Here is a 27,418-nt window from a genome sequence, read left to right as displayed (position 1 = left end):
ACACACCACACTCCTCACAGACAGTCACCTGGAGCGGGACTTGAACCCACAACCTCTAGGAGCTGTGACAGAGACACTACCTGCTGTCACCATGCCGCCCAATAATGGATTCAGTAAGTACATATTTTTTCTTACTTATTTTTAAACACTTAATATTAGTTGTGGTTTAAGGCTACGCCCACTGGTTCTAAAAGCTCAAAACCCTGCACATCCCATGTCTAATAAATAAATAAGCAAATAAGTCTGAAGGGGTGTCCTGGGTGTCAGTATTGGACCATGATCAGAAGATAATGAGTTTAATCACTTGTGGGCCATTCCATGTCATCTGTGGACTAGCATTCTTCAGTGTGGTGCTAGTTAATATGGTTGCCAATGATCTAACATGGCGTGTTGGGGGATGTTGAGCGTGTAGTGTCAAGTGATGTAATGCAGCTTCGGATCTTGAAGGAAGCTTCCAATCTTGTGGGTATTTGGGGATTTATAGCAAATGAGTGGAATTTACAATGAGAATGTTTGGTGTAACACTGGGTAAAACATTTGGGGAAAAAAAATCCCAGACTTTTTGCTTCATACTTTTCAGTATGTTTTAGTCTTTCAGCGATAATGTCCTAATAATACCCTGATACTACTTCATCTCATGTGTCATTACTCTCAGTCTGTGCAGACACCTCTGTTCTTACCACAGTTCTCAGCTTAATGAAGGAATAGAGCGGACAGCCTTAGAGAAGATGTGTTTTCTTTTATTTCTTCTTATTATTTTTCTTATTCGGATTTGTACTCCGCACATCTGCCATATCATTTTAATGTCTTCAGTGTGAGAAAATGTAACAACCTGTAATGACTATCATTTGAAACTTGGGAAGCAAAACAGGCAGCAATCTGATGTTCTCAATGTGATGTAGGCCTTTTGAAAAAAGAACATTAAAGGACAGTATAGAAGAGAGCTCAAGTTTTATGATCCGAGCGCTCCAGTGACTGTTGGCAGTTCTGGATGTTACAGCCTACTATTTGTCATGTCATCTTTAAGATTTGCTGCATATGAAGAGCATGTATATCCGAGGTCAAAGAAATCCCTGCTGCCGAATAACATCCCAAAGACACACAAAAAGAACTTCACCTGACAGTCTACTGAGCTGCTCTTGTCTTGGTGTGAGGAATGGCACGTGTTACAAGAGCTGAAGGAACCGACTTGATACTGAACAGTAAATATGGCAAATACAGGAGGCTGAGAGTAGTTATTAGACTGGTACATCAGGTTTACCATAAGCACTGACACTACCTTCACTAAAATGGAAGATGAGTTGTACCATTCTTTTTTCCTCCTTTCCTTCCCCATGTTTCTATATATGAACATTGAGATCAGTGTGCGAGGAAATTCATCCACATCAAACAACTCCCAGATACGATGCGCTAACAAAATGCGCCGCTGCAGCCCGTTTACTAGTGGAATGATTGATATCTTCTTCTTCTTTAAAAAAAAGAAGATATTAAACTTTTATAGTCTTCTCAAACAGGCTCCCCCTTCTCCTTCTTCGTGTCATTTTTTCAAAAGTACCGCAGCAAGAATGCGCTGACTTCAAGAAAAGTGTGAAGAGAAGTGGGCCACATGAACGCATGGTGAACTCTCAGCAACCCCCCTCTCCCAAGCAGGCTGTTATTGTACCTCCTGCCCATTGATATCAGCACTTCATGGATTGAATTATTCAGCGGTCAAACACAGAGGCCCCAGAAACCGGGTGGATACTGGCCTTTATAAAGAGCTCTCCGCTCAGCTTTATCGAGCGCCAGAGTGAACGTATCTACAAATCCTAATAAAACGGCAGCATCCATTTTCTATGGAAATCCATTTCATAAATTCATGCGCTTGTTCACAATGGCACATTTCAAATTTATTTCCTTTTCAGCAGGACGTGAAATGGCAACAACACAAAAATAATCCCAGAACACTGTTGTAAAATGTGGAAAAATTGGGAACATCTGAAAGAAGCACTTAATGGAGACCCAAAAAACTGAGACAGCAATGCCTTATTTTTTTACACACACGACAAGTGTAAGAGTCATCTTCAGCACATCTGAAATCAGAGTATTCTGTTGCCCTTTGGGAGAACCACTTCTGGCTGAAAATGTTCACGCAGTACAACTGCGGAGCGCAGAATGTGGACAGAAGAGATGTGACAACGTGGAGCTGCTCTCTCAGCGTTTCCGGAGCTGCTGATTGGCTTTGTGCTTTGTGATTTAAACAGAGGCAATTGCCCTCTGTTTACCCTCAGAAACTAGGCTGCTTTCATGCTGTTACACTCTGAAGTGTTTGCACTTGAGGATAAACAAGTTAGACATGAAACAGTAACGTGTGGCAGGCTGAGTGAGAGACAAAGCTGTAGTGGACAAGTACAGTATCCTGCAAAATCAGAGACCAGCTTTTATTTATGTAGCTAGGACATTTCATTTCGTTGTCTTTGAACTTAACTATGATTATGGATATTTTTCAGTTTCTTTATGTATGGTTAATATCCTATACAGGGTCTAGTCAAAGAGTCAGAGCTCCTGAATAATGATAAACATGTACTTAATGGCTGTTTTAGCCCAATATGAAAAAATGGCCTCTGAGTTTTGCACAGCAATGTACATAAAAATCTCCAGTGCCAAAACAGCATTGCCCTTACATCTTCTCCATTAAACCAATTCATGTTCAACCCTTCAGATAAGTGGGACACTAATGCCTCCGAAGCCCTGGTCAGGCCCATTCCACAACAAAATATGTGCTTTTGTTCTTTACAAGGCCTACGGTCTTTATGTTAGATATGATCACCTGTTTGTGCTTTTCTTGTTTTGTTTCTTTTTAAGTCTGTAATGGTAAGGCCTTGGGTCCGGTTTTGCTCACACAGTGGTAACTCTCATGACCAGTTCTCTGGGCTGGTGGCTGCTGTTGCTGGTGTTGCTCGGCTGACTGCGTAGCTCTAACGGTCGAAGATGGCTCAGGAGGTGGAGGAAGTTGTACGGACAGTGATGGTCAGTCATGGCAGCCCTGTTGCCGTGGTTATAAGAAGGGTCGTGTGATGCTGTGACATTTGGCGTATCAGGGGATGGTGCAGCAGCCATTAAAGATGAGCTAGAGGGAGATATAGCAGTGCTGGCCTGACCTTGCTGCTGTAGCAGAGACAGTGTCCACTCACTTTCACTCGCCTTCAACTCCTCACTGTCCCTCTTCTTATCATAGTTCAGCACTTTCCACTGCTGATTCACTGCCTGCCAGCGATGGAAGATGCGGAACACGGAAGGGCCCTCGTGGACAATCAGAGCTGGGAGAGATGCAAAAGAAAGATGGTTATGTACTACTCATTAAAGGAACACTACCTAATGTATTTACCTTTAAATGTACAGCTTCAAAGTCAGTGTGGTGCTTCACTCACCGGTAATACAGAGAATAAAAGCTAACCTGGGCTCAGCACTGCAGAAATGTGCTATGTACCCTTTGGAGGAGGGTAGGAAATGCACTCCATTTTAAAATCTGAAAGTCTGATTGCAGTCATAGCCTGGATAGTGTAGTATACAGTACCAGTCAAAAGTTTGGACACACCTCCTCATCAGTGATTGGTGGAGTAGAGCTAGTCACTGTATAGAACTGTGTACCAGCCCCTACCTCTGCACAACCCCAGTTACAGTCTCAGACACATTCAGAAGGGAGCGGTTCTACAGATTAACTTTCGACGAGGCCACGGCTGTTCACTGAAAACCGTTCCAGGTGACGACCTCATGAAGCCGACTGAGAGAACGGAGAGAGTGTGTGAAGCTGTCGTCAAAGCAACAGGGGTCTACTGTGAAGAGTCTAAAGTATAAAACATATTCTGCTTTGTTTAACACTTCTCTGTTGACTACATAATTCCATATGTGTTCCTTCATAGTTTTAATTTCTTCCACATTCATTTACAATGGAGAAAATAATAATAATAATAATAATAAAAAGATAAACCATTGAATGAGAAGATGTATCCAAACTTTTGACTGGTGCTGTACATTCACAACATGTGGAAAACGGCCCAAAAACAAAGGAAACCCCTCCCTGAGTGGGTGTGTCCAAACTTCTGATGGGTACTGTATATGTGTGTATATATATATATATATACATAGTTCACATGATACACAGCTGCATGACAACAAACAATTCATATATAGATCAGAAGGAAAAAAAACAATAATTCTGAGCTTCAGTTCTGTTTGCTCTTCAAATGTGTGGTCATTAATATTCTCCAATGATTCTTCTTCCTGTTGTGAAACAGTCCTGTTACTGATACCCAGTGACCTGGATATATCAAAGATTATGTACTAAACCAAGTGGGGGGTTGGCAACTACAATGCTTCATCTCACGTGAACATCAATAAATGACATAACAACTGATAATAAGTTTCATAAATTGTGTTTGGTACATTTTGGTGATAAAATGGCTTTAACAAGACACAAACCAGTAGAAACTGTGCACAAACACAGCAACTAGAGCTTACAACTCAGGTTAGTGTGCACTACCTTAGATATCACTAACAGCAAGAATGGGATACCACAGCTGGAGATAACAAGGTTCATATGCAGGTCGGATCCCAGTGAGAGATCCAGAATGAAACAGCTACAATATCTCTCATATTTCCCTGAATAATGCAGCACACGGTTATGTTTTGAAACAGACGGTTGGTAGGCAATGATATGCTGATGTAGAGCTCAGATTCAGCACTGCCTCCAGGAAACATTTCACTGAACCTGGCACAAGAGGAAAATGTAGAGAAACAACCCTTAAGTGGAACTGTGTCAAATGCTACTCAATTAAAACACAAGGTTTGGACACTTTATTGATTATAAGTATATGTATTTGAGTAAAACTCATGAAGTACTCGTGTATAAATGTACGGAGTAAATGTTTTAACGAATAAATGTTGTCTTTTTGGCTTTATGTGTTGTTGTGTGTTGTGGCCAGGGGTGGATAGTAACGCACTACATTTACTCTGTTACATTTACTTTTGTGATAAACTTTACTTATAAAAAGTTTAAATGTAGCATGCGTTTTACTGATACTTGAGTAAAACTGTGAAGAAATAACGGTGGTTTTACTCCGTTAAATTGAGCTACATTCTGCTCGCTACTAGCTACTTGTTTCTATTGATCCGTCCAAGGCATTATCTCTTTGTTTTGTTTTGTCGAGACTTCCACCAGAGGCTCTGTCACATGACGGCGTCTCACCAATCAAACAGAGCCAAGCCGTCACGTGACAAACACAAAATCCCCGCGGAAATCCAGTACAATGACAGAGACAACTGTGTTAAGTTATGACTGCCTTGTTCTTCTTTGTCATCTCTACTTTGGGCAGATTTATTTCTGTTTCTCTGTAAAGATTTAATTTATTATTGTTTTAGTGGTTTGAGAGATATTTTCAGGCTCTGAATTTGTTCATTGCTGTTTTATATTTATATTCAGGTGAATTATTTGACAAAGAGGTTACTCAGCAGTTACTCGGTACTTGAGTAGGTTTATCACTTCCTACATTTTTACTCTTACTCAAGTAATTAATTGGGTGAAATACTTTGTGTTCTCCCTGTGTTTGTGTGGGTTTCCTCCGGGTGACTGTCTGTGAGGAGTGTGGTGTGTTCTCCCTGTGTCTGCGTGGGTTTCCTCCGTGTGCTCCGGTCTCCTCCCACAGTCCCAACACACGTTGGTAGGTGGATTGGTGACTCGTGAATGTGTGTGTGTGTGTGTTTGTGTCTGTGTTTGTCCTGTGTGACTGAATTATTAATTCTAAATTGTATTGTCTGCTTTTAGCAATTGTGGACATGCTTTCCTATGATTTTCCATCTGTGAGGAGGTTTTGTTCCTATTCACATCCTATTTTACACCCTCCTTATGATATAATTACTGTAATACACAGCTTCTTGTTGCTAATTATATAATTAGTGTAGTGACAAAGTATAATAACTTTAAAAAATAATATTTTTCAGCCCTAGATTCGGGTTCAGGTTTCTTTGCATATTACGGAGTAGCAGAGAAGAATATCTCCATGCCTTTCGCTGAGTACAGTCTTAGTCGACACTTTCGTTTGGAGTCAACGTGGCCTGCAGACTGCCACGTTCATCTCAGCTGAGTGGCATTAACCGTCCACAGCCAGTCACATCACTGCAGAGTTCAGCGCTCCTCTCCTCATCCATGCAGTCATTCTCTCATCCTCCTCTCCTCACACTTCTCTTTTAACTTGACAGTTAACCTGCCTCACACACTCAGTGCAGTAATTCCCACTTCTCACTGTTTCTTTTTTTTTTTCTTTTTTGGTTTTGCACGTGTGTGTGTGTGTGTGTGTGTGTGTGTGTGTGTGTGTTTGCATATTTGCTATTCAATGCATATTTAGTATTCTATTAAACTGCTTTTTGACTTGAGTGGAATATATCAAGAGCCAGGAGACCTCAGAGCCCATATGTAATTTACACCGACGGCTCAGAATCATTGGAGTGAGTTTTCAGTGACGATGCCAAGTTTATACCAATTATGTTCTGGGTGTCTCTTTGTTATTATTTTTTTAATAACCCTGGGTTTGTTTTGGATTTCACAACAGAAAACAAGAGTATGTTTCATCAAGTGGAAAAAAAAACCTCTCATAAATTCATATAAATAAATACCTCACTTTTAGCTGAAAGGTTAAATATACAAAAAGATCTGAAGGATTTAAAATGTGTCCAAAAGTATCCGGACATGTTCGTGTAGGGTTTGAAAGCAGTGATCCAGAACTAATCCTCCATCATCAGTACTTGACCTCACTAGTGCTTTAGAGGGAAAAAAAATTGATTTCAGAAACAACACGAGAAGAGCAGCTGTTTAAAATCCTTTGGAAATCAATGAATAATAAAGTGAGTGGAACTCTTCTTGTCTTCAAGCCAAAATATTGCTAACTTTAGTTCAGTGTCAGTTGAGAATATTCTCTCTCTCCCTCTTTCTCTCTCTCTCTCTTTCTCTCTCTCTCTCTCTCTCCCTTTCTCTTTCTCTCTCTTTCTCTTTCTCTCTCTCTCCCTCTCTCTCTCTCTCTCTCTCTCTTTCTCTCTCTCTCCCTCTCTCTCTCTCTCTCTCTCTCTCTCTCTCTCTCTCTCTCTCAAACTGAAGATTTTCTCTGCCCCACATTTGATAGCTAACACTGCTCATGCACAGTTGAATACAGCTGAACTTAAACCTTAATCTCATTTAGTCATTTCATTTCACACTTTCACAAGTGCTGATGGATGAGAAGAATAAAGCCACAACACCCTCTCGTCTACATCTCATGATTATGCTAAAAAGATGTAGCAGAAAGCAAGAGATTGTTGGTTTCTGTGTGAGAGCTCCTTTGGTTCTGAGGTGACTGTGGCTCTAGACGTTCTCCAAGTCACATCCTTTAAGGCAAGACACTACAGGACTGGGCTTTCAATCTGTCTCTCTTTTAACTTTTTTACCTTATTTTTTTTTTTAGAATTATGAATTAATACAATGTCTTTTTTTAAAAAAAAAACATCAATGTAGTTCTGTTTATTGCCGTGTGTTAAGACAGTTTAAGTCTATTCTTGTTCATAAGTTCCAAAAGTGAGCAAAGTTAATGAAGGCTGAGCTCGTCCACCTTTGCCACATGCACGAGAATCTAACTCATTCATTCATTCATTATCTGTAACCCTTATCCAATTCAGGGTCGCGGGGGTTCCAGAGCCTACCTGGAATCATTGGGTGCAAGGCGGGAATACACCCTGGAGGGGGCGCAAGTCCTTCACAGGGCAACACAGACACACACACATTCACTCACACACTCACACCTACGGACACTTTTGCGTCGCCAATCCGAGAATCTAACTGCATTATCCAAATATGTCTTTTACTAATGAATGTGCTAGAAATCCCCCAGTCCTCCCTAGGTAATGTAGGTCTGAAGCCCTTTCTTAAACCTGCAGCTGTACCTTACGTACAGACTTAATAATCCCAGTGTCTTGAAAGATTGAATTCATAATTGCCAGCTTCATATGAAGGAAGGACTTCCCAGTCTATTGCTCAAAGATGAACTGAAAATATCCTGAAAAATATTTGAATATAGTAATGCCCTGCATAGTTTTAATTAAACAATAAATCAATGAGATTCCAACTGTTTGCTTTGTGAATTCCTCTTGCTTAATTTCAGTCTTCACACAAATAAATTAACACTGTGTTAAAGAAGTTAGAAAATAACAAATTGGTTAAAAACATTGCACTTAAATTGACCAGTAGATATTTGGCTTTTCTTTTCTATTCGGGAAAAATGGGTGTTGAAATGATGCTTTGAATTTATTTCATTCAGGAGGTAAATCATTTCCACATCAATAATAAACCGATCAACCTTAACATTGACATAGTCGACTATACAGTGACTAGGGCACAGTTTCGGACACAGCTTCAGTGTTTAAAACCTACAGCAGCACTGCTGTGTCTGATCTACTTTTACCAGAGCGACACACACTAACACACAACTGCATCAAATTTAAATCACTAATGATGGCCTTCAGAGTATTCACTGGTTCTGCTCCCATCTTCCTCAATAGACTCTTAAAACCATACGTTAGCGCCCGCCCTCTCCGTTCCTCAAAGGAGCGCCAACTAACACGACCAACCCCCCGTACAGGTCAGTTGAGGCTATTCTCATCTCTGGTACCACGCTGGTGGAACGAGCTTCCAAGCACTATCAGAGCAACAGAAACCCTCTCCGCATTCAAGAAATCCTTGAAGACCCAGCTCTTCCGAGAGTATTTGTAGAAATTGTGCTGTAGTTTGAATGTTAGATCCTCTTTTGTAAGTTGCTTTGGATAAAAGCATCTGCCAAATGCATAAATGTAAATGTAAATGTAAATGTACATCAATGCCACTGCAGCACTGAGAATGATCCACCACCCAAATCATACCAGCTCTGTGTGGAGCCCTGTGGACCTCCAGATCATGGAAGGACAATGTAAAAGGAGGAAAATACGAGGCACAGGATGAATTACTTTCTATAATTTTAGAACTAATATAATGTTCGTATATGATTAATGAACAATGCAAATAAAGAGGTTCAATGTAAAGTTAAGGCCGATCAGTATGTATTCAGTAAATAACAGTCCAGACTCACCGATGCAGACCACATCCATGAAGCCATACATGCCATAACAGATCTGAAACAGCAGGTCCTGCCGCTGCCATTTGGCCGACGGGCTGAGAGAAGACCACACCAGCCAGGATATACTGGCTATGAGGAAGAGAGAGCCCAAGATGGCAGCTGCGATCTGGACCTTTTCGATCACCGTGAGGGAGATGGCCTGCCACTTAGAAAACAAAGACAATGTTGTTTTTCTTCACCGTGCAAGAAATTATGCAGCATATTTTGTCATTTCCAGAAACCTGGCACTGACCAAGACTTGATTTCAGAGGAACTCCTTTGTTTTTCATTTTTGTGTCAAAAGATTGAGATTTAAACACTGTAATTCAGAGAGGGTTGATGTGAAACGGTTAATTGGTTACACACTTACCGAGTGAGAGTGTACTGTAGTATGAAATAGTCTTTAGTATATTTTCGTTACAGTCCAGAGAGAATAATCTCTATTTTCTTTAAGATATTTTATCTTTTATACATTATTTAACTCTAATTTGACCAAGAATGACCTCTTTTTACACTTGTATATATTTGAAAATAAAGGAGGTTTTTTGGAGGTACTTTTGGTTGTATTTGGAAAGAAATGACATGGTGTGGCCGTGTGAAAGAAGGCAGTCACAGTCACATGATAAGCCAAAGTAGACAGCAGACAGCAGACAGAGAGTTTTTACTGTTTACTGCGGTGACTTTTCTTGCTGGAATAATCTTTTTCTGTTTCCAGGTATGGATATGTTAAGCTTCTACTGTGTTCGTGTTTGAGCTTGTGCCCTGGAGAGAGTCTGTGAGGCTGGTTAAGGTGGACACTCACCTGCAGGGGGTTCTTGGTGCTGATGGCAATGACCTGGTACTTATAGTAGCAGAGCTCACATGTCCAGGAGCCTCTCTCACTGATCCACTTAATCAGACATGGCTGGTGGGTACTGCGCACAGAGCCACTACAGCGACAGGGACTTAGCAGCTCCCCCTGACACACACACACACACACACACACACACACACAAAGGTTTTAGTGCTTTACTTAACAACCTTCTCCAGGCACAATTCTGCATTGCATTAAGTATAATTACACAAAATATATACATACTATTATTTTTTCACAAGAAATGTAAAACTTACTTTGTTCACACTGACCCATATAAAACAACACGTGTCTTATCTGTGGAGCCTTCATATAGTAACTAGTAGTAGTAGAAATTAAGTGTGGTGTGTTCTCTCTGTGTCTGCGTGGGTTTCCTCCGGGTGACTGTCTGTGGGGAGTGTGGTGTGTTCTCCCTGTGTCTGCGTGGGTTTCCTCCGGGTGACTGTCTGTGAGGGGTGTGGTGTGTTCTCTCTGTGTCTGTGTGGGTTTCCTCCGGGTGACTGTCTGTGAGGAGTGTGGTGTGTTCTCTCTGTGTCTGCGTGGGTTTCCTCCGGGTGACTGTCTGTGGGGAGTGTGGTGTGTTCTCCCTGTGTCTGCGTGGGTTTCCTCCGGGTGACTGTCTGTGAAAAGTGTGGTGTGTTCTCTCTGTGTCTGTGTGGGTTTCCTCCGGGTGACTGTCTGTGAGGAGTGTGGTGTGTTCTCTCTGTGTCTGCGTGGGTTTCCTCCGGGTGACTGTCTGTGAGGAGTGTGGTGTGTTCTCCCTGTGTCTGCGTGGGTTTCCTCCGGGTGACTGTCTGTGAGGGGTGTGGTGTGTTCTCTCTGTGTCTGTGTGGGTTTCCTCCGGGTGACTGTCTGTGAGGAGTGTGGTGTGTTCTCTCTGTGTCTGTGTGGGTTTCCTCCGGGTGACTGTCTGTGAGGAGTGTGGTGTGTTCTCCCTGTGTCTGCGTGGGTTTCCTCCGGGTGACTGTCTGTGGGGAGTGTGGTGTGTTCTCCCTGTGTCTGCGTGGGTTTCCTCCGGGTGACTGTCTGTGAGGGGTGTGGTGTGTTCTCTCTGTGTCTGTGTGGGTTTCCTCCGGGTGACTGTCTGTGAGGAGTGTGGTGTGTTCTCTCTGTGTCTGCGTGGGTTTCCTCCGGGTGACTGTCTGTGGGGAGTGTGGTGTGTTCTCCCTGTGTCTGCGTGGGTTTCCTCCGGGTGACTGTCTGTGAGGGGTGTGGTGTGTTCTCTCTGTGTCTGTGTGGGTTTCCTCCGGGTGACTGTCTGTGAGGAGTGTGGTGTGTTCTCTCTGTGTCTGCGTGGGTTTCCTCCGGGTGACTGTCTGTGAGGAGTGTGGTGTGTTCTCCCTGTGTCTGCGTGGGTTTCCTCCGGGTGCTCCGGTTTCCTCCCACGCTCCAAAAACACACGTTGGTAGGTGGATTGGAGACTCAAAAGTGTCCGTAGGTGTGAGTGTGAGAGTGAATGTGTGGCCCCCCCTCCAGTATGTGTTCCTTCCTTGCGCCCAGTGATTCCGGGTAGGCTCCGGACAAAATCAGGAAAACTCTATAATGATATTGGATAACGTGTGTATATTCTTGAGCTAACATCAAAGGGAAAATTCATATTGATTAATTAAATGCCTTTTGAGCAAAACCTCAGACACAGGAGCTTTACAGGACAACGCAGAAACACATTCATGATTTATAATACTTTAAAAAGACATTTTCACACAAGGTAAATGACAGTTAATAGGTATATAGGAGTAAATAGGAGTGTAAATATATCATCTCTTTCCAAAGAAAACATGTATCTTCATGTTTGTGGATGTAGTTCACTGCGTTATCTGAACACAGCAGGTGTCCTTCAGAGTGTGTGAAAATGTCATGATGAATGGAGCGATAGAAATGCTTCAACCTTTAACAGAATTAAAATGACTGAAGTGAACTCTGGTGACCGATCCGTTTCCCAAAAAACGGTAATTGAATTGATGGGTGGTTACACCTGTGTTTACAGATTTTGGAGTAAATCTGCCAAGAGGAGAGAAATTCTTCATCCCACTTTCACAGTTTTTAGAAACTAAGCTCTGTCTGTTCCATCTGTGCCCAGCAGGCATTTCCATTATTTATAAGATCAGAACAGAGGACTTTCCAGATATAATTTCAGACTTAGTTCAGAACTACTGCACATACTTTATTGACAAAACTGAAAAAATAATTTCAGAAGCATCAAAGTCTCATTAAAATCAGTGACATTTCTTAGTAACTGATCACAGTTGGTGTAATTAGTGACGAAGACCCGCTGAAAAGCTTATGTAGTTTTCGTACTGAAAGCTTCTGTTAAAAAAAACGTGTTTTCATATCTTTATAAGTGTTTGCTTCAATAAGATCCATTAATCAGCATCAACAAAGTCCCCATTTTGGCTTTAATAACTGCTCACTTCACACGAGCCGTGGTGCCAGGTGAGAACGGATCTGGGAGGAAAGCCAAGAGTCTAGAGATTTACACATGGAACAACTGGATTCCTGTCTGCCGCGTATAATAACGTTGATTTAAATGAATGAATATAGATTGAAAGACTTGAGTTGGACTCATTCATTCAGGAGAAAGAAGGAGGTCAGGTTCTGGTCTTTAATCCTGAACACCAATGACCAGCTGAAGTGATAAATCCACGTTAAAACTCACCAGTCACGCACCCGCTGCCATGTCGACAGTCCATAACGTTGGTTTGTGATTTATTTTTTATTTTGCATTTTAGTGTATATATTAATCATTTAAATAATGAGCTCAAAAAGATCAGAATTGTATTTTCACTTCAGGTAATAAACCTATTACACATCAGGATTCAATGTACTATGAATTACCACATTGGAGAATACTTGAAAGTACAGTTCAGTAAAAAGAATTAAAGTATAACACAAGACAACATTTAGAGTAGCTGGAAATCCACTTACAAAAGCATATGTAGTAACACAAGTCTGTTCTTCACTCTCCACTCTCCCAGAGCTCTGCCAGAGCAGCTTAGAGCAGCCTGCACACCTCAGCCTCATCACTTATCTATAACACCATCCCTTACAAACTGTACAAACAGCAAACATATTCCTCCAGTGCCCTGCGATATAGAAAACATTCTCAAAAGAGAGCAGCATGTACAAATGGAGCAAGGTTTAGACTAGAGCCATATAACCACGAATGGACAGCCTCAGAACCCTTATGACACCCCCCCATGACAAAACACAATGCAATCTTTATGATATAACAATAAAAGCCTTGGCCTAATGGTTAGAGACTGGGTTTGGTACTGAAAGGTTGCCGGTTCGATCCCCAGGACCGGCGGGAACATCCACGGCTGTGGGGCCCTTGAGGAAAACACTGAACCCCCAACTGCTCCCCGGGTGCTGGGGGATAGCTGCCCATTGCTTTGGGTGTGTGTTCACAACCCTAGTGCACTAGTGTGTGTGTGTTCACTGCCACAGACAGGCTAAATGCGGAAGACACATTTAGTTGTACAGCAACAAATAACTGCACATTGAAATAGTCTAAAATAAACTAATCTAAGTGCTCACCGTAACATGTTTTTGCACTTAACTCTGTTCTTTCTAGGTATGAGCACTGACTAGTTTTTCCTTCTAGGTTTGAGCACTGACGAGATTATACTGTGTATTGCACTTACTATGCTTTGTTCTTTCTAGGTACCAGCACTGGCCCTTGTTCAGACAAGCGTCTGAGCTCAGAGGGAGTTTGGACCCTAACCCATCTGTTCTAGCGAGGATACACATTCTGCCTGAACGCTAAGCACTTTTGTGAGTCGCTCTGGATAAGAGCCTCCGCTAAATGCTGTAAATGTAACACTTAATTTAAACAAAGAAAGTATAAGGTATTTATAATGCTTCACACAACTTCTGTAATATAAAATCTGTTATCTTTATTTCTTACAATAAGCATATTACACTTAATCCTGGTGAACTAGCCAGTCGTTACTTTACTATACCGAAATACCATGACAATTCATTGTATTATTGTCATATCATAAAGTATCATAAAGATTGCATTGTGTTTTGTGTGTGTGTGTGGGGGGGTGTCATAAGGGTTCTGAGGCTGTCCATTCGTTGTTATATGGCTCTAGTCTAAACCTTGCTCCATTTGTACATGCTGCTCTCTTTTGAGAATGTTTTCTATATCGCAGGGCACTGGAGGAATATGTTTGATGTTTGTACAGTTTGTAAGGGATGGTGTTATAGATAAGTGATGAGGCTGAGGTGTGCAGCCTGCTCAGAGGGTACTGTGAGACTGAAGTGTGCAGGCTGCTCTAAGCTGCTCTGGCAGAGCTCTGGGAGAGTGGAGAGTGAAGAGCAGACTTGAGAGCAGGTGCTGCACAGTTGGAGTGGTCATCTCAGCCCAAACGCTCCACCTTCCTACCAAACAACATGAACACTGAAATACGCAGCATGCTCTCCCTCTGCTCTCAGGGAGAAAGGCACAGAGTGGATCAAATTTTAGTTCCATTTCTTCATTTTAGTTCTTGTTCAAAACAAAGTGGTTGTTGTAAACTTCTGAAGGAAAACACGGATGTAGCACTGAACCTAGGCATTAAGAGAAAAATATAAAAAGTCTCCTGGTTTCCTGACAGCACTTATTCACCATGTCTGCAGTTGCTTCTAAAATCATGAAACTGATTTTTTTTGGTGTGTTCACTGTTCACCATAGAGCTTTTTAAATATTCATGGGTACGGCTGTTCAAGCAGGCGACCCAGGAGGGCTACTGTGTCTATGTCTCCTGTGTTAAACTTGTTAAGACAAATTCCAACCAAACGTGTTGGTACAATAATTAAAATACTAATATTTCTGAATCTTGAATCTGTTTATTCAATAACCAGTGAACAACTGAATCCTTCCAGACCACTCTGACTAAGACAGGCATATAATTAGCATAAGGAGTCCTTGTAGAAAATGAATAAAGAGAACAACTAAATGGTCTCCGTTTTTTATGTGAAATCTTTCATTGCGATGAACCTTAGCAGCTCTAATTCTTTAAAATGGTGGTGATAAGTGTCAGGGGCAGAAGTGGGTCGTAATTTATTCGTTACATTTACTGGAGTAGCTTTTTGGATAAATTGTGCTTATAAAAATAGTTTTAATGTAGCGTACGTTTTACTGTTACTTGAGTAAAATTGTGAAGAAGAAGCTGTAATTTTACGTTACATTGAGCTACATTCTGCTCGCTACTCACTACTTGTTTCTATTGATCGTCCAAGGCACGATCTCTTTTTTTTTTTTTGTTTTGTTTTGTTTTGTTGAGACTTCCACCAGAGGCTCTGTCACATGACTGTGTCTCGCCAATGAAATGTAGCCACTAGCGACGTTCGACTCCGTTTCACCAATCAAACAGAGCCAAGCCGTCACGTGACCTCACACAAACCCCCAGCGGAAAACACAGGCAGAAAAGAACACCGTACAATGGCAGAGACTACAGCGTTATGTACAGACTTCCTTTTTCTTCTTGTTCTTATTCTTTGTAACCTCCACCTATTGATCCCATTGTTTCGTTATTAAGTTTTGTGGCTGAATTTAAATAATGTTTCTTTATAAAGATTTAATATATCATTGTTTTAGTTGTTTGAGAGATATTCTCCGGCTCTGAATTTGTTCATTGCTGTTTTATATTTATATTCAGGTGTATATTATATGACGTCCTGATTATTAAACAAAGAGGTTACTCAGCAGTTACTCAGTACTTGAGTAGTTTTTTCACTTAGTACATTTTTACTCTTACTCAAGTAATTAATTGGGTGACTACTTCTTACTTATACTCTGCTCTTACTTCACCCACTGGCTACTCGACCCACCTCTGGTCAGGGGTCACAATGACCACAAACCAAACATAATCATTTAGTCTTATGTGTTTTATATCTTTGTTGTCCAAAGAAAAACCTGTAACTCCATTTGAGTTAAAATCATTTGAACATAGCAGCTGTTCTACTCATTGTGTGAGAATCACATGATGAATGGACCAACAGAACAGACTTTTTTATTTCTTTTACACACACTTCAATTAAGAATGAAAAGATTGGAAGTAAATTAAGAATGTTTTGTTCTTCTATTAAGTTACTATATGTTATAAAAATAAAAACACATTTACAAGCTGTGAAACCCTTTTACAAACAGCCAAAACACTTTTACAAGAGTCAGATCTGATGGAAAGGGTAGGTACAATGACAGGAAGTGCTGCTGACGTTTGGCTTTGTGGGGAAGACGTGAATGGAGTTTGGGAGGGCAATTTCCAACCATGCTTTGTCAATTTTTTTGGAATCATTTGAGGCACACTTTTGTTTTTCATGTGGGAAGCCTTTAGAGTTTTTAAAAGAGCAGAAAGTAGAAGGAGATGCACCGGTGACGTCTATATCACCTGTAAATATTACCGAAGGTAAGTGGACTGTAAATGCTAGCGATGGACAAAACATGGTTTGAAATTACACTCCCAAACTCCATTCGCTTCTTCCCCGCGAAGCAGTTTGACTGACAAACGTCAGCAGCACTTCCTGTGTATTGTACCTACCCTTTGTGTCAGATCTGATGTTTGTAGAAGTGTTGTGGGCTGATAAAAGTGTTTCACAGCTTGTAAATGTGTTTTTGTTAATTTGGTATGCCCTTCTCGGCCACCGTAATACGCAACGCATTTTAATATGAAATGGTGCTAAAGTTTGAAACTAGGTTTTCTTTGGAAACTACACTGACACACAGCACTCTGCATGTGTCCCTCACTTCAGACACCCCTTACTTTGGATTCCTTTCAACACCGCTGAAGTGTTATCACAGAAAACCCCAATTGGTTGTTTAGCCACTTCTCGTAAGTGAGATATACAATTGTGAGAACCTTTCTGAACTTTAAAGAACATAATAAAATACAGATCTCTTATATCAATAATAGTTTTTCACTCTACTCTGACATCCATGCCAAGAACAATTTACGAACCTGTATTTGTAAGATAGTGGTGATGGATGGGGTGTGACTCGAGTGGCAGTAAAGTGGGAGTGAGAGCGAGTGCAGGAACAGGCTCGTCTGCAGATGGACGCGGTTGGAGAAACTTGGCAGGAGAGCGTGAGGAGAGCTGAACTGACCAATGGGAGTGCGGAGGCCTAGGGGGAGAAAGGGAACCAAGCCAGACGCCCAGGCTAATCCACCTCCAAGTGCTTGGGGCAGAGAATGAGCAGCAGCGATCAGACTCTCATTACAACAGTGGCAATCTGCTTGCCGTACACTTGCTCACTCACGCCATGAAATGTCCCTGACAAGTTAGTCAATGTCCTACAGCAACTAAGGCAGCTTTCAGCACAAATCTGCAAGGAGACATCGATGTGACCTGAGATGGGCCTGTGAGAGCTTGTGATGCAAATGGCATAATCTCAAATGTCTCGCTTTAAAAGAACATTCAGTGCCTGTGAGAAGCGTACTCCGCAGGTAGCAGACACGTTTAACCCAATCTGTGTCACTTCTGGCGCTCACGGCTCGGTTATGGCACCAATAAGTGTTGTGTGGACTGGACATAGGTCAGCGGTCATGAGCTGGGCTTGAGTTACAGCACGTGTTGTGGAGGCCTGACTTTTGGTCCACTACACACCTCACATTGTAGCTGAACTGAGGCGGCCAGTCTAACCCTGAGACAAATGCACTATTTAAGGCCAAATGTGGGACTTAGGAGAACTGCAGATGTGCCACATTTAGACCAATCATTCATTGCTGCCTTGGTCAAGGAATGGCTCTATATTTGTGCTGAACTTCAAGGAAACACTGAACCTGCTCTTAACACTGTTTGTATATGTGTCTGCGTCTGGCATGATTACAAACTGCAGCCTTCATCTGAATGGACAAATGCTTGTGACCATTGGATAGAAGCCAGATATAAACACCTATCTAAAAATACATTGATGCATAGAAACAATGTCTAAATAATTGAGTGAAACTGATGGTAGAAAAAAAGAAACTGTTTTTCCTTTCTTTAAGTTCTACACAATCATCCGCAGTAACAGTCAATCTTAGAGAGACAGAGGAAGCTAACCATTTTAATGCACTTTCTTTGAGGTAATTGGCTGGTGCTGAAAAAACCAAAACCCCTGAAGGCTGCAAGGCAGATGTATTGCCGCATTTAAGATTAGTGCAGGTTAAATTATTCAAATTCTTTCAAATTACTGCCTAAATTGAATTTTTTTTTTACCTCACAACGTGAGATGATTTTAGTGACTAAACCCAGTGTCTTTTCTGAATCTCAGTCTGAATAAAAAGTGTCTGTGAGTGTGTGTGTTGCCCTGTGAAGGACTGGCGCCCCCTCCAGCGTGTGTTCCCACATTGCGCCCAGTGATTCCGGGTAGACTCCGGACCCACCGCGACCCTGAACTGGATAAGGGTTATTATTAATTCATTATTCATTTTATATTCATTTATTTTTTGTATAATTTTCTATATATTCTCCAAAAATAAGCAAAAATACAGGAAAGGGTTAAAAATGCTAAGGAAGATCAGTCGTTGTGTAATTACAGTAGCATATGTCAAATTAAATGTTATCTGGTGGGTCTAACAGAAAGTCTTGGGCCCTCGGGTCACAGCCTGGCCAGCTTTGTCCTGCACGCTGAAGATCTCTGAGAAAGATTGGTCTGTTTGTTCTGTAAATCAATGTCACTCTTCAGAGATATATCTGCCACTTCAAAGAAGAGATATGAATTGCATCTGTCACGAGCCACAAAAGAAATATACATCAGGAAAGGGCAGCCTTTGACTCTTAATAGTGCACAGATGTGCTTTACAACAAGAGGAGAGCCCTGAGCTGTGCTGAAATAAATAGATTCTTCCATCACTGCTTTGTGTGTAAGAGCAGAGGGTACAGTGACGGCAATTTAATGTGGCAGTAGAGTGGAATTCAGCTTCACGTTATTGAGAAGACTGTGGAGTGGAGACAAGCGTCCTCTGGATTTCTGAATGTACAGTAAAAACTGCAGTCCACCTTAAATGAACCTCCTGAAAAGCGAATAATGCAATGGTGATTATAAATTGTGTAGGAAATATTAGTGTAAAGACAGTGCATTTGATGAGAAGCAGTGGAGCAGTTTTTACGTGTTTACCAATGTGAATGAGTGAGTGAGTGAGTCAGTGAACGAGAGAGAGAGAATACGTTTACAAGACAGTTCCATAAGACTGACGCATCTATTCAGCAATATTATAATTATTTATGCCACTATCACTGTTATATTAATATTATTGCCTTAATCCCCTTACGTCCATAACAACACTGTAGCACACTGACAGACTTAAAGGTGACATTCACGATTTTAATCAAACGAGAGCAAAAAGAAACAAGGCTAGTGTAGCTGGACCTCCATTAGCCACATAGCCGTGGTCACAGAGGTGTTTGTGGCATTTCAAAAACAGGAAAAGCCCAAATAACACCCCCTTGTCATTGGAAGGTGTGGAGAACTAATGCCACAAAATGGTGCCCCCTCCAGGGTGTGTTCCTGCCTTGTGCCTAATGATTCCAGGTAGGCTCCGGACCCACCGCGACCCTGAACTAGATAAGAGCTAACGGACAACCAGTCATTCACAGGTCGACACACACTCACACCTACAGACAATTTTGAGTCTCCAATCCACCTACCAACCAGTGGCGATTGCTCTAAGACTGCAAGGGAAGCTCAGCTTCCTCTAAAATGTCAAAAAATAAGTGATCAAATATATACTGTTGTGTGTACATGTCAGTGAATAAATATGCACTACAACACGCTCAACTTTTGTTCAGAATCAGCTTCTTATCACTGGTAAAGACGCGTCTTTCCTCTCAATCATTCCCGCAGTTTAACAGTGATTTAAACAGTGAGGACGCTGAGCGTCCACAGAGTTCAATAGCGAAGCAGCGAAGTGCAGCGAAACGAGACGAGTCATTGGATAAATGCTGGACTTTGTCCCGCCCATCGGACGCTGAGCATCTCTGGGGGTCTATGGGGCAGTGGACTGGCCTCGGCTGGCCCGGACGCTCAGCTTCTGCATGATGATTGGATGATCTGTCTGAGGCCGAATCCCTTTTTGATTGACAGCGAAATGAGCGAATCAGCGATCCTTTGGTGTAAAGATCCATGGGAGCACAGGCGGACAAACTTCACATGGGCCAAGGCCGTTTAAGCAGCCTAGCTCTGCTGGCCATTGAGAGGACACTAGTCAAGTCCCTGGAAAAGACGCCTTGTTGGTACGACAGGGTCACAGATCATTTTCTTGAAAAGGAACGAAGGGGAGAATTTACGTATAAATAAACCGACACATTTTATGATGTAGGCCGAAATTGAGCTTCCCCTCCTTGAAAGACCAGCATCTGCCACTGCTACCAACGTGTGTTTTTGGAGCATGGGAGGAAACCGGAGCACCCGGAGGAAACTCACGCAGACACAGGGAGAACACACCACACTCCTCACAGACAGTCACCAGGAGGAAACCCACGCAGACACAGGGAGAACACACCACACTCCTCACAGACAGTCACCCGAAGGAAACCCACGCAGACACAGGGAGAACACACCACACTCCTCACAGACAGTCACCCGGAGGAAACCCACGCAGACACAGGGAGAACACACCACACTCCTCACAGACAGTCACCCGGAGCAGGACTCGAACCCACAACCTTCAGGACCCTGGAGCTATGACAGAGACACTACCTGCTGCACTCACCTGAGGATATTAACTTCAATGTTGTTTTAACTTCAATGTTCCTCAGTCTCTTTAAAGATGTTTTGTGACACCCTCAGGTTGTAAAAAGTGTAATACAAATAAAATGTGACTTGGCTTGTTTGTGACAGAGCTTCTCCTTGTGTTCACCCATTCACTCTCTTTTGTCACATATCTTCAGATTTTTGAAACCTCAGAGAACTCTGGTTAAATCAGAAGGCAGAAATTTGAGGGAAATTCTTAAATAGACAAATGCAAACAACATTGTTTTCTTTGTCCTGTTCTGAAGTAAAATAGAAACCAAACAGTGTATGGCATGACAGCTAATGCATGTTAAATAACTAGTGGCTGTTGTATATAAAACTAACATTCTTGTGTCATCGTGTCTAGTGACAGACTGGAACGTCAGCCAAACTGTGTGTGTCTGTGTTAAACCAATGGGACGAGGAATGCGTTAAAGAAATGTAAAAGGCAAGTATTCACCTGGGAATACCGTTCTTCTTTATATTAATTATTTCTTGAACAGATTCTGTTCCACTCCGTCCCTTTGTACAAGCAGCAAACAACAGCTGCTGGATAACAATGTGGGTTTTTATTCTTTTTGGGAATGAGAGTCTGATAGCTTGTCTTTTGTTAGGGGACTTTAATATCTCTGGGTTGTGTTACGTACGGTATACTGCTCCCATTTATATTCAAAGCTCTCACAGCAAATTTTGTGCGCCTCCTAAATAACACATCCCAGGTGCTTCAGGTCACAGTGCCTTAATGGGAGGACACTAGGGAAAGGATTGGTTTGAAGTGTGCATCCCGCCAGCGTCCTCCTCCTCCTCGACTGCTTAATAAAACAGTGATATAGCGGTTGGATAGACACCACTGCGACTTTATTCATAGCACTGTGCATAAACCTTCCTCTGGGAATTTAAAGAGGAGATGGTAGACGTGACCCATTTTAGTTCATTTAATTCGATGATGGAAGAAACAAAGCCACATCTACTAGTGTAACCACTGTGGTCATTTTGATTGCTTTTATTTCAAATGCTTATTTTACATTATTACATATAAACGACACTGTGTGTGTGTGTGTGTGTGTGTGTATCGCCCTGTGAAGGACTGGCGCCCCCTCCAGTGTGTGTCGCTACCTTACGCCCAGTGACTCCAGGTAGCCTTACAGACAATAAATGAATGAATGAATATACGACAAAGCAGAAGTACCTGTATTCTTGGTTGTTTGGATTTTTAAATAAGAAACACATCAATAAAACACATATAAAAAACAACTCTGTAACAAAACAAAAAAAACCCAGAAATCTTACGTGAATTTTGCATAGTGGCAGATTTTTATTTTACTATGTTTTACCGACAGTGGAAAAAGCCAACTCATGGAGACTGAATGCAGTCAGTATGACCGCTTATGGTCTTTTGAGGTAGATATACTCAGTAAGGCCTGTGTTCTGTAATCCTTGTCTTAAAACAGAATCGAATCAGACAGGATCTAACCCAGTCAGAGATGGTGCAGTGGCATGAGTGTAATGTTGTCAACATTATAACAATTCAGAAGTGTTAAAAAAGTAGATTTTTTTATGTTAAACCTGGTTTATTTGTCAATAACAATGTCGGCATATTCAATGCGCTTATCAGTGGAGTACAGTATCCCTGGCCACTGAGTGGGGTCAGGTTTTGTTCTTTCTGGACAGGTGAGACCTGCGCTCAGGTAACAGAAGCTGACACAAAGCCTCAGACGCACCATCACACATCTCTAAGCATGGTTCAGCCTTGACAGAGCAGATCTTTCAAACTGTGTATTTTGTCAAAGGAGGTGAATAGCCTGCGTATTTGCGGAGCATAAACAAAGAAAAATAATGTCACTAGATTATTCAGCTCGCCTAATCTGAACTGAAAACGGGTTTGACCACCATGGTGTGGATGATGGTACAATAATTAAGACCCATTTCCTATAATGTCCATCCTGTCCGACAAATAGAAGCTCATTCATTTGTTCATTTTCCCCTTACTGCTTCATCCTGATCAGGGTCATGGTGGGTCCTCTCATTGGGTGTAAGGCAGGAACAAACTCAGGACAGGGCATAAAAATCCACTCAGATATCCCTAATTAATAAAATCTAATAAAAATAATGATCTGATAACTCTTATTAACTCTGATTAGCTAGAACCCTCCCCACACACTCCCTCCTGTGGAGAAATGAAAAGCACATTGTGGATCGGTTCTAAAACATGAGTGAATGAGGGAGGAGTGAGTGAGTGAATAAGGGAGGAGTGAGTGAGTGAATAAGGGAGGAGTGAGTAAGTGAGTGAATGAGGGAGGAGTGAATAAGTGAGTGAATGAGGGAGGAGTGAGTAAGTTAGTGAACAAAGGATGAGTGAGTAAGTTAGTGAATGAGGGAGGAGTGAGTAAGTGACTGAATAAGAGAAGAGTGAGTGAGTGAGTGAATGAGGGAGGAGTGAGTGAGTGAATAAGGGAAGAGTAAGTGAGTGAGTGAATGAATGAGGGAGGAGTGAATAAGTGAGTGAATGAGGGAGGAGTGAGTAAGTTAGTGAATAAAGGATGAGTGAGTAAGTTAGTGAATGAGGGAGGAGTGAGTAAGTGAGTGAATAAGAGAAGAGTGAGTGAGTGAGTGAATGAGCGAGGAGTGAGTGAGTGAATAAGGGAAGAGTGAGTGAATAAGGGAAGAGTAAGTGAGTGAGTGAATGAATGAGGGAGGAGTGAGTGAGTAAATAGGGGAAGAGTAAGTGAGTGAGTTAATGAGGGAGGAGTGAGTGAGTGAATAAGGGAAGAGTGAGTGAGTGAATGAATGAGGGAGGAGTGAGTGAGTGAATAAGGGAAGAGTAAGTGAGTGAGTTAATGAGGGAGGAGTGAGTGAGTGAATAAGGGAAGAGTGAGTGAGTGAGTGAATGAAGGAAGAATGAGTAAGTGAGTGAATGAGGGAGGAGTGAGTGAATGAGTGTGTGTGTGAGTTATATGCCACAATCTTGCTGCTTTACGGCATAGAAAGATGGCAACAAGGTTTCTTTAAAGGGGACATTTTATGTAAAACTCACTTTCTGAGTACTTTGCTATTTCCAGTCGGGTCTCTTCTGTTCCTATAACACTCCAAACATGGAAAAAAAACATCCATCTGTTTCCTGTGAGTCAGTTGAAAGATATGCTTCTATGAGCTGTTTGAATGACTCCCTTATTGTGACGTCACAATAAGTAAATTTGCATTTAACTACCCCTCAACTGTGTCAACATGGGATGCGTGGGGCGTGGCCAGCAACAGCTTATTTGCATAAAAGTGACATGGCCGTTAAACAGCTCGCTCGAAAAGGAACTGAAACTGGTGAGAACAGAGCTGGTGAGATCTCATTATGTAAGTAATTTTTGTGCAAAACACATGAAAATGTTTTGTAGCCCATAGACCTTTTCTAACGTGTTTTTCTATGTGCCCTTTAAATGAGCCACAATTAGCCTCTTTAAAAACCTTTATTCATTCATTCATCCATTATCTGTAACCCTTATCCAGTTCATGGTCGCAGTGGGTCCAGAGCCTACCTGGAATCACTGGGCACAAGGCAGGAACACACCCTGGAGGGGGCGCCAGTCCTTCACAGGGTGACTCACACACTCACATTCACTCACACACTCACACCTACGGACACTTTTGAGTCTCCAAAAGTGTAAATCAATAGACCTGTTTGTGATCTCTTAACGAACTTTTTAATTGATTAATAATTTCTGAGTCTTCATTATTATGCTGTAATCAAGGTCAAGGTTTTGGACTCTCCATTTTTGAACAGTGGCAGAGATACATTTTTTTTCTGTTCCTTTAGGAACCATGATGTTGTTTGTGGGTGTGAAGAACATTTAAAAGCAACGAGGAACCTCTGTGTAATGCAAAAGTTAATGAATTCATCCGTTCATGAATTAATTTGAATGTGTGTGTGTCTGTGTTGCCCTGTGAAGGACTGGCGCCCCCTCCAGGGTGTATTCCCGCCTTGCGCCCAATGATTCCAGGTAGGCTCTGGACCCACCGCGACCCTGAATTGGATAAGCGCTTACAGATAATGAATGAATGAATTAATTAATTAATTTTCAGTACCCACCTAATCTTATTCAGTGTTGGGGTGGGTCCGGAGCCAATCAGGAATGACTGAGCACAAGGACAGAACAAGCCCAGGATGAAGAGCCAGTCAATTGCAAGCCACCACACACACTCACACACATGGACACATCTGAATATCTTCAGCTACCAACATGTGGTAACTGGGGTGTTGTTTCTTCTCTTCATGAGTGGTGTGTTGAAGACAAAGAAGAAGCTTTCAGTTATAATTACATTTTTATTATGGGCCCTTAGGTGACCCGGAGAGAGTTTCAGCCAATTCTAGTTGCCTCCTCTCTCTCTCTCTCTCTCTCTCTCTCTCTCTCTCTCTCTCTCTCTCTCTCTCTCTCATGTTCTCTCTCTCTCATGTTCTCTCTCTCTCTCCCTCTCCCTCTCTCTCTGTCTCTCTGTATCTCTCTCTCTCTCTCTCTCCCTCTCTCTCTCACTCTCTTTCACTCTCTCGCTCTCTCACTCTCTCTCTCTGTTTCTCTCTCTCTCACTCACTCTCTCTCACTTTCTATCTCACTCTCTCTCTCTCTCTCTCTCACCCTCTCTCCCCCTCTCTCTCTCCCTCTCTCTGTCTCTGTTTCTCTCTCGCTCTCTCTCTCTCTTTGTCTCTCTCGATCATCTCACATCTGTCATGCTCTGGGACTGACAGAGAAAGAGAGCGGAAGACCTATTTTATGTGAGTTCTTGACCATTGGACCAGGGGCTCTCTAACTTAATTATTTCATCCCCCATGAAGACAGAAGCCATATGGAGTCTCAAACATTCAGAAACATATGCAAATATGGACAATACAATACACTTTAGGAGCACCGGAGGAAACCCACGCAGACACAGGGAGAACACACCACAATCCTCACAGACAGTCACCCGGAGGAAACCCACGCAGACACAGGGAGAACACACCACACTCCTCACAGACAGTCACCCGGAGGAAACCCATGCAGACACAGGAAGAACACACCACACTCCTCACAGACAGTCACCCGGAGGAAACCCACGCAGACACAGAGAGAACACACCACACTCCTCACAGACAGTCACCCGGAGGAAACCCACGCAGACACAGGAGGAAACCCTGTTCACTGGTTTCATGTAAAAAGCCCTGTGCTGCACCTTTCATTTTTAAGAGTGTAGAGATAAAGGGAAGATACAGTCTTGAATGAAGTAAATATATCTCTCACAGACTGAACTTTGATTACTCCGGCCGTGTGAAATGCTAAAGGGACCCAGTACTGGCTCATACCTGCTCCGGCCCTTGGAAGCATATCCTGCAGACCGGCGTTCCCTCGGCATAGCTGATGAAGGAGAAGCGCTCATCCCGCTTGTCTTTGGAGAAGTCCTCAGCAGCTGTGGGCCCCTCAGACCCTGTAGGACCCTCTGTTGAGGGGACGCTCCAGTGCTGGAGCTGGAAGCTGGTGTTGTTGTTATTAGCTGCATATGAGCACGGGTTGCCTTCGCTTTCACGGCGTGTGCCTGGTTGTCCGCTCATGGGGCTGAGCACGGGGGGCACCTGTGGAGCCTGAGGGTCCTGAGGGACCTGGGAGGACTGTGGCCTGAGCAGCAGCAACTTCAGGTCACTGAAAAGAACACAGCAGCGGCCCTTCAGCATGCCGGGGGCACAAAGTGTCCACCTCCAGTAGAAAAACAAGACGATCGAAAACAAGAAGTGCTGCTGGATACTTGGGTTTTGGAGAAACCTCTAGACTGCTTTCAGTAAGGGATGGATTTCTTGAATAAGAGATGGATTTTTTAAAGTATTTCTATCACTAGCTAAACTTGCTGGACAGGGATGTCACTTTCTATGTTTATATCTAATCTAACTTGGCTTCATTGCTGGAAGGTTCATTGTTGACTTTACCCTATATTCATTCCCACTTGATCTGAATGTAAGCAGGTGTCAGAAGCCATGAGACTCAAAGAAAAAACAGTGCTGTGTTGCAAATAATCCCACTCTCCGAGCACTGGTCCCTCAAATGATGACATAGCAATGCTTTAAGCAATGAAAAAAGAAACAAAGACATGTCAGACTTGTGTTTTCTGTGGCATAAACAAAGCCTAAGTATCCTCCAGTAAGCTTCAGTCCAGTCACTCCAATGGATTTCCAAATGCACTGCGTCCTCCCTTAATTTCCAGCTCTTCTGCTCTATTGATTTCCCCTCGCTGCATCTCTCTCACACGCTGGGGGTCAAGAAAACGTGGAGCTTCAGTGTATTTAGGCTCTCCTTCCTTTTTCATCCCGCGAGGCTTGGGCACTTCCAGCTGAACTCGACTCCGTCCTGCTCTTTCCGCGCATTCTGCCCCCCAGCGTCGTTAATTCGGGTTTAATTTAGGCTCGCTCAGCACTCCTCCTCTGTGTGAGTCCGGTTCGGTTTCCCCGTGGCGGGCTGCGGTACCGGTGTCGGTGCTGGTTCTCTTAGTTGTGTTCTGTTTCTCAGGCTATTTTGCTGTGTGCTCTGCTGCGGTTTCGGCACCACGTTTCCCCGGGACAGCTCCCCAACCGTAGCGTCACCGAACCTGAGTGACGAGCCTCAGCCCCGCCCCCCGACTCCCCACTCATCTTTCTGTAACACCAGCACAGAGCCAACTCTGCATGGAGAGTACCACATTGCTGCATGTCCTTCTACAGTGGTC

At 42.6% G+C, this 27,418-nt stretch overlaps 1 protein-coding gene across 1 annotated transcript; it reads right to left on the bottom strand.

The window, feature by feature from the left end:
- Positions 1–867: 867 nt before the first annotated feature.
- Positions 868–27,217, bottom strand: marchf4b (membrane associated ring-CH-type finger 4b). Its single transcript, XM_066640984.1, has 4 exons — positions 26,031–27,217; positions 9,955–10,110; positions 9,126–9,318; positions 868–3,299 (listed from the first exon to the last, which is right to left on the bottom strand). Exons 1-4 carry the CDS (start codon positions 26,394–26,396, stop codon positions 2,878–2,880), a joined length of 1,137 nt encoding a protein of 378 aa, XP_066497081.1. The 5' UTR covers positions 26,397–27,217; the 3' UTR covers positions 868–2,877.
- Between the last annotated feature and the right edge of the window lie 201 nt (positions 27,218–27,418).

The sequence above is a fragment of the Hoplias malabaricus genome, chromosome 12, assembly GCF_029633855.1.
Source record: "Hoplias malabaricus isolate fHopMal1 chromosome 12, fHopMal1.hap1, whole genome shotgun sequence".
Classification (NCBI taxonomy): Eukaryota; Metazoa; Chordata; class Actinopteri; order Characiformes; family Erythrinidae; genus Hoplias; species Hoplias malabaricus.
This window is presented reverse-complemented; position numbering and strand designations above follow the sequence as displayed.